Source organism: Polyodon spathula, chromosome 8 (genome assembly GCF_017654505.1).
Source record: "Polyodon spathula isolate WHYD16114869_AA chromosome 8, ASM1765450v1, whole genome shotgun sequence".
Taxonomy (NCBI): domain Eukaryota; kingdom Metazoa; phylum Chordata; class Actinopteri; order Acipenseriformes; family Polyodontidae; genus Polyodon; species Polyodon spathula.
Window position 1 is genome coordinate 22,977,058 of NC_054541.1, and position 19,971 is coordinate 22,997,028.

The window sequence follows — 19,971 nt, forward strand, 5'->3', positions numbered from 1 at the left end:
AAGATAATTTACATTTGCCCCAAGTAGCTCAGCAGATTCATACAAACATCTCTACATTTATTGACAAATGCATTAAATTAGAAATGTGATTTTGTGAACAAAAGTAAAATTAAAAGCACCCACAGTAGTATACTTTACGAGAATGTAATTCAAGGTTGAATGATTTGTAAAAATGACAATGTGAAAAAGATCCCCATCGTTAATATGCCCAGGTTAAACAATGTGGCAATGAAAATGTTAATTTCTATGTTATAATGGAACTTTAGTAGAATGATTGTACCAACTAGAAAGACCATGAGGTTTATTCAGTTAATCTAAAACAGTTACATATTTAAAACACCAATGCTTATTTAATAAAAAAGAAAATTGGATGAAAATGTATATTTATATGTAAAAAACATGTACAATTCCAGGGTGGTCCTAATTTAAAGATTAGGATTTAGATTATATAGATGCCACTATTTCTTCCTAACCCTAAATTCAAACAACAATGGGCAGTGAAAGGGTTCATTTGTACTGGACAACAGTAATGGAACTTGGGTAAGAAAATCAAAGAATACAGTTGTGTTGCAAACACTAAGACAACTCAAAGTGTACTGTCTAAACACAAACTAAAAAAGGCAATGTCATGAGGAGACTAAAAGGGGGCCATACTCTAACCCGTATTTTGGGCGCTCTATGCACAATAGCTTGTGAAACAGTGTTGTAATTAACAGCCTGTAGGTAAAGGGTATCTGCATGGACAGCTTTCAGTTCTACATCAGATGCATGTTCACCATTTAGACCTTGCAAAACAAATGCAATGCTTAAGTGACAACTGACAAGCAACCAGACTTTCACCAATTTTAGGAGACATCCATGTAAAAGCGGCATACTGTGCACATTTGAAACAGGACAGGCTTTTAAATTGGCCCTAAAAGTGAAATAAATTAATGTGTAAATTGAGCACGATTCATACATTTTACTCTGTAGGACAAGGGACGGACCTCTCCCAGGAGATAGAGGGTGTGGATTATTTTGTATTGTATATTACCAGGAAGTTGCTTGTGTGAGAGACTCATGTATGCTGTAAAATCAAGAAGGAATGCCTAGCTGTCAATTAAAAAAAAGAAATAAATAAAAATGAACCGAAAGCAAGTTTGTGTGCCTCTCTTCCTCTGTGTGGGTCTAGCCACCCACATGAAATTTTTCTAAAATGTCCCAAAAACATTGACCTCGTGTGGGCCCTACGCTATGGTGTAATTTGCATATAGGTAAACTCTGCCCTGGTCATGGGCAACAGCTTGCTTGTTAGCTTGCAGGGTTTATGCAATGCAAATATGAAGTCACTACAGTATCTCAAATGGTTTTTAAAATGAGGCCTAGACTTAGTTTCCATTATGCTCGTCTCAGGACACTTGGATTGAATACATTTACAAAACTAGCGCAGGGAAGCAAATTAACACCACCAATTTATTTTGGTTTTATGTTTTACGGAGTAGGAAGTATCAATTTCTGGATTCACAAAATGTGGGGAGTAGAATTCTACTTTTATAGCATAAAACACAAAAAGATGTAATAGTAAAAATGATTAAAATAAAAAAGCACTACATACCTTCTATGTCTCCGCCTGGAGGTTGATAAAAAGAAAGGCCTAATGAAACTATTGCTGCAACTTCTAAAATAATTAAGGTTACGTCTTGCAATGCTTCCCATACTAACTGTAGAAATGTTTTTGGCTTTTTTGGAGGTATAAAGTTCTGTCCAAACACTGCTTGCCTTCTTGCAATGTCTGTAGGATTTCCACTTAAACCTTAAAAAAAAGAAAAAAAAAAAGAGAAATATTAAATAACCAATAGCAAATGAACAAAATTACCATAAATTACTACATTTAAACAAGGGCAAGAGATGCAGAAAGATAGATATTTAAGATCTTTATCATCATAAATAAATCACACATTAAAACAAACAATTCAACAACAATATATATGCAAACATTTATACATTAAATGATATTTATTTATTTAAAACAAAAAAAAAAAACTAACAATCACACCCTCATAATGAAAATTCCTTCTTCCACTACACACACCATTTCACCAACAGCCCAGACTGTTTGGAACAACTCCAATTGATGTACTAATTTATAACAAAATCAATTTGCACTCTGCAAGCCACCAACACTTTAAAACACATATTACATCAGCAGTCAGTACATTGTTCAGTTTGTTTTTCTGCTTTTTAAAACAGCTAAATTTAGCTTGACCAATAAGAAAATTAGCCAATTTAACTCTACACTTATTCCCCTTAGAAAAATTAACCCCATGTATGAAAACATGGGAGAAATTCATTCCTAAACTATTAAAACAACTTGTCTAGTAAAATTCAGAGACTACAGCCTCGGACAGATAAAAAAAAAAAAAAACAGTTTCTCTCTGACAAAAAACACACTTATCTGCCTCTAACTGGATAATAATGAGAAACTAGTTCACAGCAACAAATACTTTTCTTGATTGGTGGTTTATACAGGTTATTCCTGGCAGGTTTAACAGAAACTTCTACACCCAACCTCTCCCTCCAGTTCCTAATCTTCACACACAGCCTGTACAATGCTTTCTTTTCTATTGTACTGTAGAATGCTCCACACTGTGAAAGGTGTCCTGGGGAGTCAGCCAACAGAATCGGCAGCAAGTCTAACCTGAAACTTAAACCCTCTGGCTCTAACCCCGAGAACTGTCTCCTTTGAAAAACTGACGCACAACCTTCAGGCCCTCACTAGACAAGGCTGCTCACAGCTGTATTAAAAAAAAAAAAACCTTCACCATCCTGACCAATCTCATTCCCAGCTCAGATGCTAGGACCTCAGATTTTCCAAGCTCGTTCTTTAAGATCCACTAACTGCACAACTTTTATCAATCCTTTAGTAGATAGTATACACTTAAAACTATTTGACTCTAAAATTGGGCATTTCAAATTAGGATTATATACCAACGGCTCTAAGAGCCAATACAACCCCATACACCTAAAATCTCATACTCTAAATAGCATCCAGGCATTCAGCAGCCCCCTGTAAAAATCAGGTAAAAAAAAAACAAAAAAAAACAGACAAGTCCAACTGTGCAGTATTCAATAAAAACACCTCTGTCTAAACCCAACCTCCCCACCTACCAGAGGAAAATAAAAGCCAGTGTTCTCCAGGGGAGAGATTCAGGAGCATACAGCAAGCTCTGTAGGAGAAAACAGCCAAAACGCTACCACCCTGCTCACATCAACCAAGCCCTGCCCTCCCTCTTCAACAGACAAACAGAACACTCTGCTTTATCCAGTGCAATCCATTCAAGAAGAAAAAAACCTACTATTACTCTGGATCTCTTAAAACTGGGGAGTCTACACATCTTACTCTGTGCCATAACATGGAGGTTACTAGGTTAATAACTAAAACGCTACAGGATAGTTTAGTCAGGAGCCATCGCCAGCTCTGCATTCTACTTTAGACCTTAACTTACATCCCATCCCAGTTCTCTTTAGCCACCCCCTCCCCTCCCAAGAACACTCCCAGGCATCTAAAAACTGCTTGACTCCACTGTAACCCTGGGGGGAAATCTGAGGCCCACTGCCTTCCCAATCGCCTAATAAAAACACACTGCTTCTTGACCAGTTTGTTTGGAGAAGTATCCTCTGCAAAGATTTGCTGCAATAATTTAATATTTGATCATTTCCCCCCCCCAAAACAAAGACTACAACAGTGTTTTTCAAACTGTGTGGTGCGCCCCCTGGGGGAGGGGGGAGGCTAATACATGACTGTTAAATACATATTTTCTGACTTCCTGACGATTGTAAAAGCTCCACGGTAAGTGGCAGACTCTGTGGGCCCGCCTCCAGGATGATTGACCGATCAACTACCCAGGCAGGGATCATGTCTAATCTGATGAGCTCCCTGTGAAATCTGACCAATCCCCATCCACATAGTTTGTGTTGTTTCAGACCTAATCGTAGCTTAGAGATCTATGGTCCAGCCCAGCTCTCCTCAATTTGAAAATTGTGGGGCTAATCATGGAATTGTTCCTATAAAGTGCAGCAGCGTGTTTTACAGTTTGTTCACACACACAAAAAAAATAAATAATTCTGATAGACCTGCAGTTTATAAATAGGGTGGGTGGGGTCTTGGCTAAAGTTTTAGTTTAATTTATGGGTTTTGCTCAGTGCAGAAAACGGACGAGGGTGCAACATTATTAAATAAATATTTTAACGTTATAAAAAAATAAAAATAAAAAACACTGGACAAATATTACAATTACTATTCGTAATTGCATTAACATTAACAGACTAGTCAATTGTTAAAATGTTGCACCCTTGTTTTCTCGTTCATTATTCCGCTTTTATCAAATGCAAAATTACGGACTTGGAGGCTTTAAGTGTTTCAATGGTTGTAGATTAAGCACCAAGGGCAGTACGGCCAGTAAAACCAGACCGTGATATAAATAAAACGTATACTTTAATAACAATACTACAATCCATTTAAATTTACAGGGTTTGGCTGTGAAACAATTAAAAATGGGCTTTTAAATCCTCCACGTCCTTTCATTTAAATGTGGAATGAAGAACGATAATAAGTGACTATGTACTGCTGTTAATACAATTAAGAATAGTGATTGTAATAAAGTGTATCCATCTGCAAAATATATATTATAGCATTGTCCAAATACCATGCCCGGGATTGGTGAGGGTGGATGGAGGGCATGGTTTAATGTGAAGAGATGGGAAGAAATCAATAGTGCATGCATGAGCACAGTGGGAGAGCGAGTGAGTGTGACAGAGAGGCTCTCAGTGAAAATGAGAGGTAGACAGGAATTTGGCACAGAGATTTTGTTATTTTGTTTTGCTTTGGTGTAGTCCTTAATTTTTTAGCACAGGAAAAATAAACAATGCTGAATTTGAGCACCAAGCTACTGCCTGTGCGGCGCCTGCTTTCATTGTACACGTAACGTCACAATGTAATTTTACAAACATCATATTTATTTTAATATTGTACTGTTTACTATGGGGGAAGGGAGACACAGCAAAAGAAAGTTTGGGAACCACTGGACTACATCAGCACAGGCCACCACTTTTCAAGGCTCCATTGGTACATTTGGAATGGACAAGCCAGATAACAAAAGCCTTAAACTGTCAATTGAAAGTGAATAGAACATGCCAGACATGGAACAACCCTGGCGAATTCCCCTCTGCACCTGAATAGGAGAGCTAAGCGCACAATTGATTTTAAGTGTACTAAATACATTATTGTAGAGTAACTGAATTTTGGCCAAAAAACTGAGACCAAAACCAAAAGCCTTAACTACATTAAATACTTACGAGCTACACGATCAAAAGCTTTATCCTGATCTAAGAAATGAGACCAGCTTTAAAACCGAAAAGCTTGGAGGCTGCTATTAGATCACGAATCAGAAAGACATTATGAAACATTGATCTGCCAGACACAGTATGTTTGATCGAAATGCACCACACAATTTATCACTTTGCCCAACCTGTTCTGTTCGCCAAAGTTTAGATAGATCGATAGCCAAGGTCCTTAAACCACTCAAATGTGTGTATATTTCATGGGAACCACACAGCCCAAACTAGTTTATACCAGTTATAAAACAACTATTTCAAAGTTAATTGTCATTTGGAGGAATAAATAATAAATAAAACAGTGTTATATAGTACCAAAGAACATAACCTTCAATTTGTATAAAATAATTAATTAAATTGTAGTTAAATATAAAACTATTTCCATTTACTGTAAAGTTCTGCACCGAAAGTGCCATCTCAAAAGTAGAGTGAGGAGCACAAGCTGATGAAGTGGTTGGTCTGGGTGGAGTTTCAAATGAAACAGAGGAAGGAAGTGGGGCAGTTGCAAGGAGGGTGGAATCGGATTTTGAGAAGAGTTGCTGTATTGGGAGTCTGTTTTCAGAAATGTCCATTTAAAGACATTATTTCCCATGTGCCCGGTTAAAATGACGATCAAAACTAGACCTTCTGCAGCAATCCGACCGCAGTGTCCAATGAAAGAGACTCAGATTCCCGCAAGCGCTTCAAATCCAGGTCGGTAATTCAGGGGTGATGTTTGGCCTTGTCTTTACCGGCTTTTCTGAAAGTTATCATGACTGACAGGAAGACATTGCTGGTCTTAAACTCACTGTCAACAGGAGATATTAAAACTTAAATTATATTTATTCCAGCTCTCAACGTTACTGAATTGAGGACACAATTACCTTACCATTGGCCTCCACCTGTGAACCATTAAAGTTGCTGTCACATTTTCTGGATAAAAACCCCACTGTTGAAGGATCATTGGTAAGGCTGTGAATCTGAAGGAAAATGAAGACCAAAGAGCAAAGAGCATTCTACAGAAGTTAGAGATAGAGTAATACAAATGCATAGATTAGGGAAGGGGTACAAAATAATATCCAAGTGTTTGGATATCCCAGTGAGCACAGTTGGATCAATAATCAGGAAGTGGAAGCTGCATCACACCACCCAGGCACTGCCAAGAAAAGGCCGTCCCTCAAAACTCAGCGCTCAAACAAGAAGGAGACTTGTGAGAGAAGCCACAGAGAGGCCAACAATCTCTTTGAAGGAGCTATAGAGTTCAGTGGCTGGGAGTGGAGTAACGGTGCTCCAGTCAACCATATCAAGAGCGCTGCATAACACTGGCCTGTATGGGAGGGTGGAAAGAAAGAAGCCGTTACTCAAAAAGTACCATCTGAAAGCATGTCTGGAGTTTGCCAGAAAGAATGAGAGTGACCCAGCTGCGATGTGGGAAAAGGTTTTGTGGTCAGATGAGACCAAGATAGAGCTTTTTGGCCAAAACTCAAAGCACTATGTGTGGCGAAAACCTAACACTACCCATGCCTCAAGACACACCATCCCTACGTTGAAGTATTGTGGTGGCAGCTTCATGCTGTGGGGATGCTTCTCATCAGCAAGGACTGGGCATCTTGTTACAATTGAAGGAAGAATGGATGGAGCAAAATACAGGAAAATACTGCAAGAGAATCTGTTAATTGGGCAAAAAAATAAATACAAAAAAAAAAAAAAAAAAATGGTTTAGTAGTTTTATGAAAGAAAAAAAAAAGTTGCCCTATAGACCAGGACAACAACTAATGGAGGATTGCCAAACAATCTGAGCACAAACAGAATGTTGGTAGGATAACCTTTAAATCCACAAACACCACCCCCTGATGAGAGCATGTCCTTCCCAGTGCACAATTTTTTAGTCACAGCCATGTTACAGTAACAGAAGCTAGGTTATAAGGCTACAATATCCTTTAAGCAGACGCTTCATCAGTGACTAGCTGTTAAGGTTTGTGACAAGAGCAGTAGTGAAATGTGTGCTTACAATCTTCGTTTACGGGACATTATTATTGACAAGCATGCCTTGTCTTTTAAAACAGTATGCTGGAACAAATATTTGAATATGCAAACAAGCACTGCTTAATTCATTCGGTGACAAAAAAAAAAAAAAAAAAACACTGTGCATGTAATATGCAATTCAAAAGGAAACTATAAAACTTCAAAAGGAAATGCATAAATGACAAACACCCGCTCAACTGTACATTAATAGGTAATTTCATAGGATACCAGGTTTCTTTTACTCCCAAGATATTCCTTTACAGTAATATCGTTTGCTTGTTCAGCGACAAAAAAGCATAAATAAACCTCAATGAGGTTATGTAACAAAGTGCCCGCCCCTGTGCATATTTTCTGTTATGTTGCGTTTGGTGTGCTAAATGTTGGTGTATATGTATTGGTACACGGGATATAAATAGGTCTGTGTTTCACGTGTGTTTAGAAATGTATAATTGTATTTAGGCACGGGATTGTACATCACTTCACGTACATTTAAAGTAGTTAATATGTGAGCACGAGGTTGCACATAATTAATTCACGTGCTGAGATTCAAGTGAATAATTCATTGGTAATTGAATCCCAGCACAACAGTATATATAGATGCACGTTTTACTCACTCAGTGTTGGGTGTTCGATGAGTGGAGAACGGGATTGGAGACAGAGGTATTAGATCATTGTAAATAAGAACGTAAAGTTAAATATCTGCTCACCGTGTTTTGTCTGTGTAGTTCATTTTGTTTATGTCTATTTGTTTTGGCGTAAAGTTCAGTGTCCTGCCTTTTTGTCTGTTTATACTGTTTATTTACAATAAACCGGCGCAAGCAAGCGCCTCATCATTTCAATTCATCTGTTTTGTCGTTGTGTTCATTGCTTTCCTGGTTCTGACGTCACCCACTCTGCCGTCTTTGTGACAGTTTATTACTTAATGGCCATTGTTTATTGCAAAGAAACTGCAAAAGCAAGGAATTATATTTTTCCCCCTTTGATACAGCGTTACATATAGTGGCTTTGATTGGGTTTTGCTAATGAATGAATATTCAAACATTTGTCTGAATTTTGAAGAGCTATCCAAAACATGAAAATACCATGTTTGCCCCAACACAAAAAAAAAAATTAAAAAATAAATAAATAAAAAAGTACTTGACACAGTTCTATAAGTTTTTTGAAGCTATGTAAGCATGCCATGTGTAAGATACTTTAAAAACAAGATTCCAATAAAATAAAATCTGCCAGCTATTGATACTAAGTATCAAATGATCTGAACTGTCCTCCCCAAAAACCAAAATAAACCAATCATCGCATCCCTAGTGTCGAGTAACACTGGGAAGCATGCCAGGTAAAACAAATAAGCATGGCCTTCAAAGTTTAGTTGCACATGCAATGATTCTAGCTTTACAGTTAACTGAAGCACTGTACAAGCTTACCAGTATAATAACCATCTTAAATATCTTTAGTTTTTAATATAGCACCTTTCACAGTGGACCACCATCACAAAGTGCTTTAAAGAGGTAGGCAGAGAACTGTGCATTATATGCAGCGTCACTTACAATAGGACATTGATTTAACGTCTCATCTGCAGGATGGAACACAAGAAGGTTAAGTGCCTTGCTCAGGGTCACACAGCGAGTCAGTCAGTGACAAAGGTGGGATTTGAACAATTGACCTTCTGATTACAAGCCCTGAACTTTAACCACTGGACCACACTATCTATGCTTTTAACTGTATAAACCTGTCTGTAAACACTATTTCATTATATGATACGTGAACTTATATAAGCCGATAACACTATGTAACACAATTTTTGTTCCTGGGTAGTAAGTGTTATTTCCTAATTGCTTATGCCTCAGAAGTACAGAAAATGGCTATTATTCCCCACAAACTTTGCTTTTGTGACCAGGATAGTGATATTTCAAAATATCACTATTTCCAATGGGAAAACGTTAAATGTTTGTCTTTTCGTTCACGTAGTCAGAAAAAAACAACATATGAATCCAAATTAACACGTATTTATACTAAAGTAATACAAAAATGACTACAAAAGATTTAGAAGTGAGTAGTTTTTCAAGATTTACGATTATACTGTAAATACAGTATAATCGTAAATCTCAAAAAACTACTCGCTTCTAAATCTTTTGTAGTCATTTTTGTATTACTTTAGTATAAATACATGTTAATTTGGATTCATATGTTGTTTTTTTCTGACTACGTGAACGAAAAGACAAACATTTGCCTGTTGGAAATAGTGATATTTTGAAATATCACTGTCCTGGTCACAGAAGCAAAGTTTGTGGGAAATAATAGCCATTTTCTATACTTCTGAGGCATAAGCAATTAGGAAATAACACTTACTACCCAGGAACAAAAAAAAATAAAATAAAAAAAATTGTTACACGGTGTAATCATAAGTGAATTGCATTCAAAAATTTAATTTTTAAATGAAAATGTAAATCTATGTAAATCAATGAAATGGTCACCCAAAGCAAGGGGATTTCAGTCTGAAGCCCAAGTCAGTTATAAGTCTGAAATGTGTATTACAGTGTTAGAACACTGGCCTAAGTATAAAAGTGTCTTTGTTAGATGTTCTCTGAGTTAACTAACATGTTACCTAATTAACCTTTTGTCACCAATTATTGTTAACAGGTGAGGGTCCATGATTACTATAAATATAGGTAGCATAGGCACAAGTTTGTCGTTCTTGAATGTAAGGGAGCAGAAAATAGCAAAATACGCTCAGTTAAGCGAAGAAAAGTAATTACTTTAATAAATGAAGGTCAATCTAAGACAAATTGCAGAACTTTGCAAGTGTCTGTAACTGCCGTAGCCAAGACCAAACGATTTGAAGAAACTGGCACTCATGAGGACCGAACAAGGTCAGACAGGCCAAGGGTGACTTCAGAATTGGAAAACAAGTTATTTCGAGTCAAAAGTCTGTGAAACCGGCGATTAACTGCCCCTGAAATACAAGCTCAGCTAAATGCTACTAGAAGTACAGATGTTTCAAATAAACTGTGCAGAGGAGATTATGTGAAGCTTGCCTAATTGGAAGAATTGCTGCAAAGAAACCATTGTTATGAGTGCAGAATAAGAGGAAGAGACTTGCCTGGGCAAAAAAAACACAGAAAATGGACATTTAAAGAGTGGAAGTCGGTCTTATGGACCGATGAGTCAAAATTTGAAATGTTTGGGTCAGAGAGGGTGAGCACATGAGTTCTGCATGTGTGTGGTTCCCACTGTCAAGCATGGAGGAGGCAGTGTCATGGTCTGGGGTTGCTTTGCAGGTGTCAAAGTTGGTGATCTTTACCAAGTCCATGGCAAGCTCAACCAGCAAGGCTATCATAGCATACTTGAGGCATGCCATTCCATCAGGATTACGGCTAGTTGGGCAGTCCTTCATTCTTCAGCAAAATAATGACCTGCAAACACCCCTCAAAGTTGTGCAAGAACTATCCAAGATGAGACAATTTTCAATTTTCTTTAACATTGGTTTGATACTCCTCTTTTTTTTTTGTATATTGTAATATGTGTTTTCATTTTCAAGTATTTACAGAAACGTATATGACGTAAAACATTGTCAATTATGAAAAAAAACCTAGTTTCCAGCAAGTGTACTCAAACTTTTGACTGGTACTAATATATATATATATATATATATATATATATATATATATATATATATATATATATATATATATATATATATATATAAAATCTGCATCATCATTCATTCTGGTGTTGCTTTAAAATAAGCTACTTTCAGGAGACCTAACAGCCATTCACTGAGACCGAGCACTATCCATTGCTTTTGCCATTGCCTGACGAAGTTTCTACCAAGCTTTTCTTTTTCAAGGTTGGGTATGTAGTGCCACTTGAATGTCTCAATAATGCGATATAGATGTTTTGTAACAGTGGCTAGCAAACTTTACAGTTGCATAGGACTGCAGACTGAACAACTCATTTCACTGTTAAACTCCAGCCAAGGGTAAATCTTCAACCCGTTGTTTGGCTGAAATGTATCTTTTTGCCTTTCCATTCACTGCTGTTGTCGGTGTGGTACATTCTGCACTGTTTTCATTTAACGGCTCCGGCAAACTTTGTCTGCACCAGAACAATCCGCTGCCTCTTCAATGCAAGATGCTTTCTTTTTAACCAGAAGTTCCTTTGCAAAACACCTAGATTTAATATGGTCTTTTCTGCTTAAGAACAGAAGGGAAACAAAAGAGCCACATACCTGTTTGTCGGGTTCAACATGAACCCTACATGTGCTTGCCCAGTGGCTCACCACTGACTTCCGGGGATATATTTTATATTTATGCTCACAGAAAGGGTACCAAAAACAAACTGCAAGAATAATAGCTGCCGAGTGTGGTACCGCATTCTGAAAGGCAGATCATTACGGATATACTATTTTTTTCTTTTGAATTGCAAAAGACCCAGTGAAGTTGTCACCTACTATACGTAAACTACATGCAGCAGCAAGACACAAACTGTAGATAAATAAAAAAATGTTGTGGCTAACAAAGAGCTGATGCACGGTTAATAAGTGGCTTCTCTTATCGTACAGGAAATTTGCTCTGCAGCTTACTGTATATAGTATGTGGGACTGAACTCAAACTAAAATAGAACATGAACCAAAAAAAAAAAAGTCCCACTTATAAAATGTTACATCAGTGTAAAAGTATGATTTTACCATGAATTTACTCTGAGTAGTGTAACAGTTGTACTCATTATGTATAACTGTACATACTGGATAGCCGATACCAGGATATTAGATGTACTGTGACATTTTTCTGCCCATCACAAAAATCAGCCATCTTGACCCAATAACAGACTGAACATGCTTATGGTTATACCATACAACACTAAGCTGCTAGGAAGAAATTAGTATTTAACAACCCAAAGAATTCCCTTGTGTACTAACTTTCTACACAGCAAATCATATTGTGCCTGTGGAGGTCAAACAATACAGGGCTACTTTTTCAATGTGATGGGATCTGAATATGTTTGCTACCAACATGATGACCGCTTTGATGAATTCCCAGGAAACCAATTGTAACTTTGATTCCAAGGTGACAATATGCTGGCAAATTGGGAATGTCAGGATAAGGGGACTACAGGCACATCTTTTGTACTATTCCTTAATTAAACCTATGAACAATGGATTACATTCTAAAATTCAGAACACCATTATGTACCAGTACTTCGTAATGAGTATAATACAAAAGTGATAAGCATCAGATTTGAGCCTCAGCTTGACAAACAACAAAACAAAGTAGTTAGTTATAAACTCAAACTATTAAAAACAATTTTGTATAAAGAAAGTTCATAGTTACCTTCAACAGGTTGTGTTTTCAACCTTGAACAAAGTCCTGAAACATCTCCATAACACTCCTCTACTTTACGTAATCCCTCTGCTCCCCGTAGTTCCATAAGATCTCGCAAATCTTTAACTGTGACACCAAACTCTCCATCATGGTTGGCCTCTGCCACAGAGTTCTTCACACCACTGTATGAATTATTCGCCATTTCTCCTGGCCTACGTACAACACTTGTCATGAAGAAAACGTCCTTCCACAATGGAGAAAAAAAATCCTTAGTAAACGTAAAACAAATATTTCCAGCACGAGTCCCTCAAAGATGCAGACTATCAGCTGGCGGGATGCATAATGTGGACAAATTCACAGCCATTTTCTCAACTGTCAGGACTATTCTTCCATATTGACAGATGTGTTTTTACTGCTCTGCTGGATCTACAATGATCTGAGGAAAGAGAAAGAAAAAGTTGAAGTTACAACAAGGTCACAGGTAATATACCCAAGTCTGGGGGGGGGGGGGGGGGGGGGGGGGGGGGGGGGGGGGGGGGGGGGATGTTAGAAGTGGTGGTCCTCCAATTGAGATGTAAACCTTAGATCACAGATTGAGATGGTTTGTGGATACTGGCCTTGACCACATGTCCTGTCCAAATTATCCTGAGGCATAATAACTTTTTCAACATATAGTTGCAAAGGGACAGGGCCTATTTTGAAATGAGCTTACATGTCCAAAAGGAATACCCTTAATAAAAGTAAAATTATAAAACAACCACCACCAGGTGAGTATACTACTCAAAGGAGAAAAACAAAGCTACAGCTGCGCTCTAAAAATAGCATGGGTATATGTACTACCAGATACTGGCACTTGTTCAATATGAAATGGTATACTTTGAAGACGAATATCAGGACTAACTTGAGGAACACCGTGTGAACCAGTATAGTATCACAGCACCTAGCAAGATGACACAAGACATGGCCATTCAGCTGCTTGGATCAAACACTATAGAATCCTAAGTCGGTATCATACTATCTTACTGGATGATACTGTGGCATTTGACTGGTTGACATACGTTTGATTTCTTTAATTAATGAATTCACTAATAATGAATTCACTAACTGTAAGTCGTCCTGGGTAAGGGCATCTAAGAAATAAATAAATAATAATAAAATGTTAATGTTTCAAATGAGAACTACTGTACATTAAGGGGTAATATACCAAATTCCCTTTTAATGCCCACTCCAAGTTAAACCACTGATCAAACCAGGGTCATTCCACTCCAACTGACCGTCTCAGATTTTGCAAGAAGAATTCATCTGGGGGTTTTCGGGGCCGCAGAGTTCAGAAATGCTGATTTTTTTTTTTTTTTTACCCCTTTGATCTGTGACCTGGCAAAGGTCAACCTCAAGTGAAAAATCACCCTGGGCTCAATTTAGATATTACCACTACGCGTAGCACCTTGTTTGCCTCACAATGAATAGGGCTTTCAGGAAAACAAACACCAGTAGTACCTATCTCACTTATGGCAAGTTGCCAGACAGCCCAACACTTTACTCTGTAGGGGATGCGGGTCCTAAAAAGTTAGTATTGCTGTAAGAACTTTAGGTACCACTCTTCCAAATTTTGTGAAACGCTTTAGTTTAAAGCCACCCCCCCCCCTCCCCTCCAAAAATTCACCCAAATATATTTTTAGATAGATGTTGATGAGATCGCCAATAATCAAGCAAAGCATTTCAGTATCCGTGGATTTTGGAAGTTGCATTTGTCATGCATTCGAGCATTGTTCATGGCCACTTTGGGAAGGCTAAAGTACCACATAGTCCCAAATGAACTGCCGTTATTGTTCTATTTTGCATTGTCTGGGGTTAGATCTAGAGTAAAGTGACAGGGTGTGCTTCCAGTGACACTTGCTTGGAGCTGACAGGATATGAAATTGCATTACAAAAGTTGATCACATTTTACCGTATTACTTCAATTTGACACCGCGGCATTTATTTTAAATTGATCAAAATGACTACGGCTCTTAAACGAGGGCAGCCTTTATTAATACTACTACAATTTTCTAGCGATGCAATACTTTATTACGTGATTTATGACATTTTAGAAGTATTGCGGTTGCTATTTTCTGTAATACGGCAGCCTACCTGTATGTAGCAGCATGTGTGGTGAACCTACTTTGACTACAGTACGTTTATCGGTGACAGTTACTGAGAGCCTATTAGGTGAGAGTTGGAAGGTAAGAGGAGTACTGTACCAGAGAATCGGGTGTGTGTATTCATTGTTAAGGGGCAGTATAATGCTGGTGTGGCAGTTAAGTCCAAGAGTGAGATGTAGATGTTTTTCTACACTAAAAATTACCTCAGAATAGCAACTTGATTTCTGTAAAAACTACAGTATATCCTACTTTTTTTTTTCTCACTGCAACTTGCTTATTTGTAATTTATCTGCAAGAGAAACCGAAAATAAATCTTCTCATAGATAGTAAGCACATCGTTTTTATTTGTACGGGAATTACAAAACAAAACCACCTATAAGAACTTCAGGAGGACTGCTGTTCTGTACGTAGCTTATCTTGCATTTTCTTTCAGAACCGTACTACAATAAAATAAAATGTGCTTACTATGTGTGCGCGAATTCGTTTGTAATTTATGTGCTAGATTGAGTATCCTGTCTCTTCGGGGTTGTTACATCTACATAATCAGTGTTGCGTGTTTGTTTGATTACTCTTTTTTTTAGTAGGTGGAGAAGAAAATACCTTAAAATGTTTCTTTATTGATAGCGCCGTTTATTCGAGGGCAGCCTCTATTATAAAGCTGATGTGACTGCGGCGTCAATACAAGGGCGGCGCAAATTGAAGTAATAAGGTATTCCTGAAAAACACAGCACTGTACAGTAGACATAATCGGTAACACTTTGAAAATGGCCACACATTCAGAATTCATTCCAGTTGAAGACCAGAGGAATAACACCTGAATATCATATGCACTTCCTCTTCTGAAGTAATTTATTTTGAATTCAGCCTTGTTAATTCATGTGGATTTGATTACCTGTATTCATTCCATGTTCCTTTATAACAAATCACCACATGTAAGGCATGAATTCATGCATGAATTAACACTTTTCACAATCTCACTTCACAATTAATTATGATTTGGTAGCGATTAAAGTGTTACTAATATCTTCAAAGGCTTTCTGTAGAAGATTGCAAGAATCCATATTCTGTCATTTAAGTGTGCCAAACAACCAAGTGCCAAAAGGTACTATCTTTAACCCTTAGTGGTCCATTTATTCAGCTCTTGTCAGGCGTGTCAGGTCTAATTTATTTTCACACGTTTATTTTTACACATGCGGTTTAAAAAAATCCCCCCCGCCCAGAGAAAAACAGGTTTAAAAAGGCACAGCATGCATCGGGGGCTCCCAAGAGGCGCATCCAGCAAAGGCGCTTCATGCAGAGTAAGCCTGACTTCTATTATATGCAAACTTATGGAAACTATAATAAGATCCAAAATGGAAAATTACCTATATGGTAACAGGGTACTGGGAGACAGTCAACATGGTTTTAGGAAAGGGAGATCGTGCCTAACTAACTTGCTTGATTTTTTTGAGGATGCAACATCGATAATGGATAATTGCAAAGCATATGACATGGTTTATTTAGATTTCCAGAAAACTTTTGACAAAGTCCCGCACAAAAGATTAATTCTCAAACTGAACGCAGTTGGGATTCAAGGAAACGCACGTACATGGATTAGGGAGTGGTTAACATGTAGAAAACAGAAAGTACTGATTAGAGGAAAAACCTCAGAATGGAGTGTGGTAACCAGCGGTGTACCACAGGGATCAGTATTAGGTCCTCTGCTATTCCTAATCTACATTAATGATTTAGATTCTGGTATAGTAAGCAAACTTGTTAAATTTGCAGACGACACAAAAGTAGGAGGAGTGGCAAACACTGTTGCAGCAGCAAAGGTCATTCAAAATGATCTAGACAAGATTCAGAACTGGGCAGACACATGGCAAATGACATTTAATAGAGAAAAGTGTAAGGTACTGCACGCAGGAAATAAAAATGTACATTATAAATATCATATGGGAGATATACTGAAATTGGAGAAGGAATCTATGAAAAAGACCTAGGAGTTTTTGTTGACTCAGAAATGTCTTCATCTAGGCAGTGTGGGGAAGCTATAAAAAAGGCTAACAAGATGCTCGGATACATTGTGAAAAGTGTTGAATTTAAATCAAGGGAAGTAATGTTAAAACTGTACAATGCACTTGTAAGACCTCATCTTGAATATTGTGTGCAGTTCTGGTCACCTCGCTATAAAAAAGATATTGCTGCTCTAGAAAGAGTGCAAAGAAGAGCGACCAGAATTATTCCGGGCTTAAAAGGCATGTCATATGCAGACAGGCTAAAAGAATTGAATCTGTTCAGTCTTGAACAAAGAAGACTACGTGGCGACCTAATTCAAGCATTCAAAATTCTAAAAGGTATTGACAGTGTCGACCCAAGGGACTTTTTCAGCCTGAAAAAAGAAACAAGGACCAGGGGTCACAAATGGAGTTTAGAAAAAGGGGCATTCAGAACAGAAAATAGGAGACACTTTTTTACACAGAGAATTGTGAGGGTCTGGAATCAACTCCCCAGTAATGTTGTTGAAGCTGACACCCTGGGATCCTTCAAGAAGCTGCTTGATGAGATTTTGGGATCAATAAGCTACTAACAACCAAACGAGCAAGATGGGCCGAATGGCCTCCTCTCGTTTGTAAACTTTCTTATGTTCTTATGTTCTAGATGTGCCCTATAGCCTGGGGATCGCAGGTTCGAGTCCAGGCTATGTGACAGCCAACCGTGACCGGGAGTTCCTAGGGGGCAGTGCACAATTGGCAGAGCGCTGCCCGGGTAGGGAGGGCTTAGGTCAGCAGGGGAATCCACGGCTCACCACGCAGCAGTGACCCCTGCGGCCGATAGGGTGCCTGTGGTTCTGCAGTGGAGCCTCCAGATCTGTGCTGTCCTCCGGAACTATAGGTATAGCCTCGCTGTGGATCCACAGTGTGTAAAATGACGGATTGGCAGGAGCGCGTTTGAGGACGCGTGCTCCAGCCTCCGTTCCGAGTCGGCAGGGAGGTTGCGAGCGGCGAGCCGGGGAAACAGATAATTGGGGAGAAAAATCGGGGTAAAAAGAAATTGGCAATGACATGGCAAAAGGACACTCAGTACTGCATCTCCATAGCCATAGCCCCACCCCTTGTGCTCTGTATTTTTCACATCTCTTCATAGTCGTGCATACTGATAAATCCTCTCCTGATCATTCGTTTTATCATCAAACTCCTCAATAATGTGATCTAAGTCATTATTTTATTGTAACATCAAAGAGCTCTGCAAATGTCCATGATATTCTTTGACCATTGGATGTGGAAGCAGCTAACTTCTTTCTTTGTGTCCATGTTATCTCTGTGGTGCAGGGCCTGTGTATTGCTCAGTTACGCCCCTTTTTTCGGCTTAATTTGGCTCCCATCTGTCTCACTCTGCCATTGAAAGGGTTTCTCTGCTTTTTCTGGAGACATGCGTTTGACGTCTTTTTGATGATGTCGGACTTGAAAGGGTTATACAGTACAGTGTTTTGCAATCTGAGGTATTTAAAAAAATTAAAAAAAGAACACCACACCACACACCTCTAACCATGCTTTTGCTAAAAGCAGCCAGACCCTGAACTGAATTGTTTTAATAACTACCCAACAATTCCAAAAATGTCACTGCTTCAATACCCTGGAATTCACAAAAAAAAAAGTTTTGTGGTGTAACTTAAAGTAGTGCATTAAAAAAAATCTGTTACTTAATCGATTATAGCTACACTAAATTATGTGGCGTAGACAGTATGACTACTGTACAAACAGTTGTGCTGGAACGAAACCATTAATCTCAATTTGACTGGCAGCAATAACTGAAGTATAGGTGGTTGATTTCAGAAAAGGGATATAGATCCACTTCCAATGATGTAAAAATACACCACATTTCCACACAGGAATTAAAGAATAGCGATTGCTCCTCCTTCACATTTAGCTTTTTTCAGTGTTTCTGATACAAGTGTCCAAACCAAAGATGAGCGAACAGCAAACGTTTGCGAAGCATGAGTTTCAGGTTGCAGAGCAGGTCACTTGTCACAACAGTGGAAAATCATTGTGATCAGTGACTCAGAACAGACATAGCTACCATGTTACTGTAGCACAGGAAAATATTTTCTTTTAACTCTTTCCTTGATCAGTCAAGTGAGTATCTGAAGTGATCTACCTGCTTCAGGTACTGTTAAAAGGAATTTCAAGCAGCTGAAAAGACCAGTTTAACTGGAAAGTTTACTTAATGTTTAACCTGCCACTTCTAAATAAATGTGCAAAGAAACAGCATGGAATTACAATAAATTAAAGTGAACCTTTATAATCCATGTTAAGTACTTTGAAAATGAGACTGATGAAGTGGTGTTCAACAATTCTGATCTCAAAATAAAGAGATACAATACAGGAGTTGTTTGAAGTATCCGGTCAAGGGGCAGTGTCCCGAAATTCAACACACCAGTTTGTTCTCCGTTGTTCAATAAAAGGCAATGCTTCCAGTAGCTGTTGGCAAACTACATTTTTTTGCATGACAGGACTTCTTCACTTGCCTTCAAGGACAGCAATTCCAGGGATCCCTATTTCTGGATTGCAGATGGAATTTTATTTTTAGCCACCTCTGTGCAACACCATCTTTATTCTAGCAGTGCTTGAAACTATATTCTGCAAATATGTAACTTAGTTACTGTATTACCTTTTTTGAAAACAAGGCCTGAATTCTCCTACTCAACCAAAGAAAACTCCAAGTAGTCTACTGCTTCAAACCAAGTATTCAAGGTTTCTGCAACACTGTTATGCTATATCAATTTGAATCCATGACCCACAGAACTATCCTCAGGTTACTCAACTACAAGGGGTATATCCAACGCGGGATACATTTGTTATTCCACCTAAGTGGAACAGCATGCTTCCAGGACTAGTTTCGAATATGTCTTTGCTTACATTCCAATCCACTGGTGTACTGCTGAAATTGACAGTGAGCTCAAGCTGCTATCTAGAGACGGCTGAAAAGATGCCATAAACAGGGTCTGAAATTAATCTGTGTCAAAGCAGTCTGTAGTGAATAAAAACTGTACAGCAGGAATAATCATTCCATGTCCTATATGTTTTCTATGTGCTGCTTACAGTACTTCTCAAACTGAAGCCTAGCAGAGTTGTCTTAAGGTACTGGAAAATACC

The 19,971-nt window shown here is 38.2% G+C and overlaps 1 protein-coding gene across 1 annotated transcript in view; it reads right to left on the reverse strand.

The window, feature by feature from the left end:
- atp2b1a (ATPase plasma membrane Ca2+ transporting 1a) overlaps nucleotides 1-19,971 on the reverse strand; it is a 71,132-nt gene that overhangs the window by 34,949 nt on the left and 16,212 nt on the right. Inside the window, 2 exon segments of the mRNA XM_041257208.1 lie at nucleotides 1,595-1,792; nucleotides 12,705-13,131. Of these exon segments, the coding sequence (XP_041113142.1) occupies nucleotides 1,595-1,792; nucleotides 12,705-12,927 (421 nt within the window). The 5' untranslated portion in view covers nucleotides 12,928-13,131.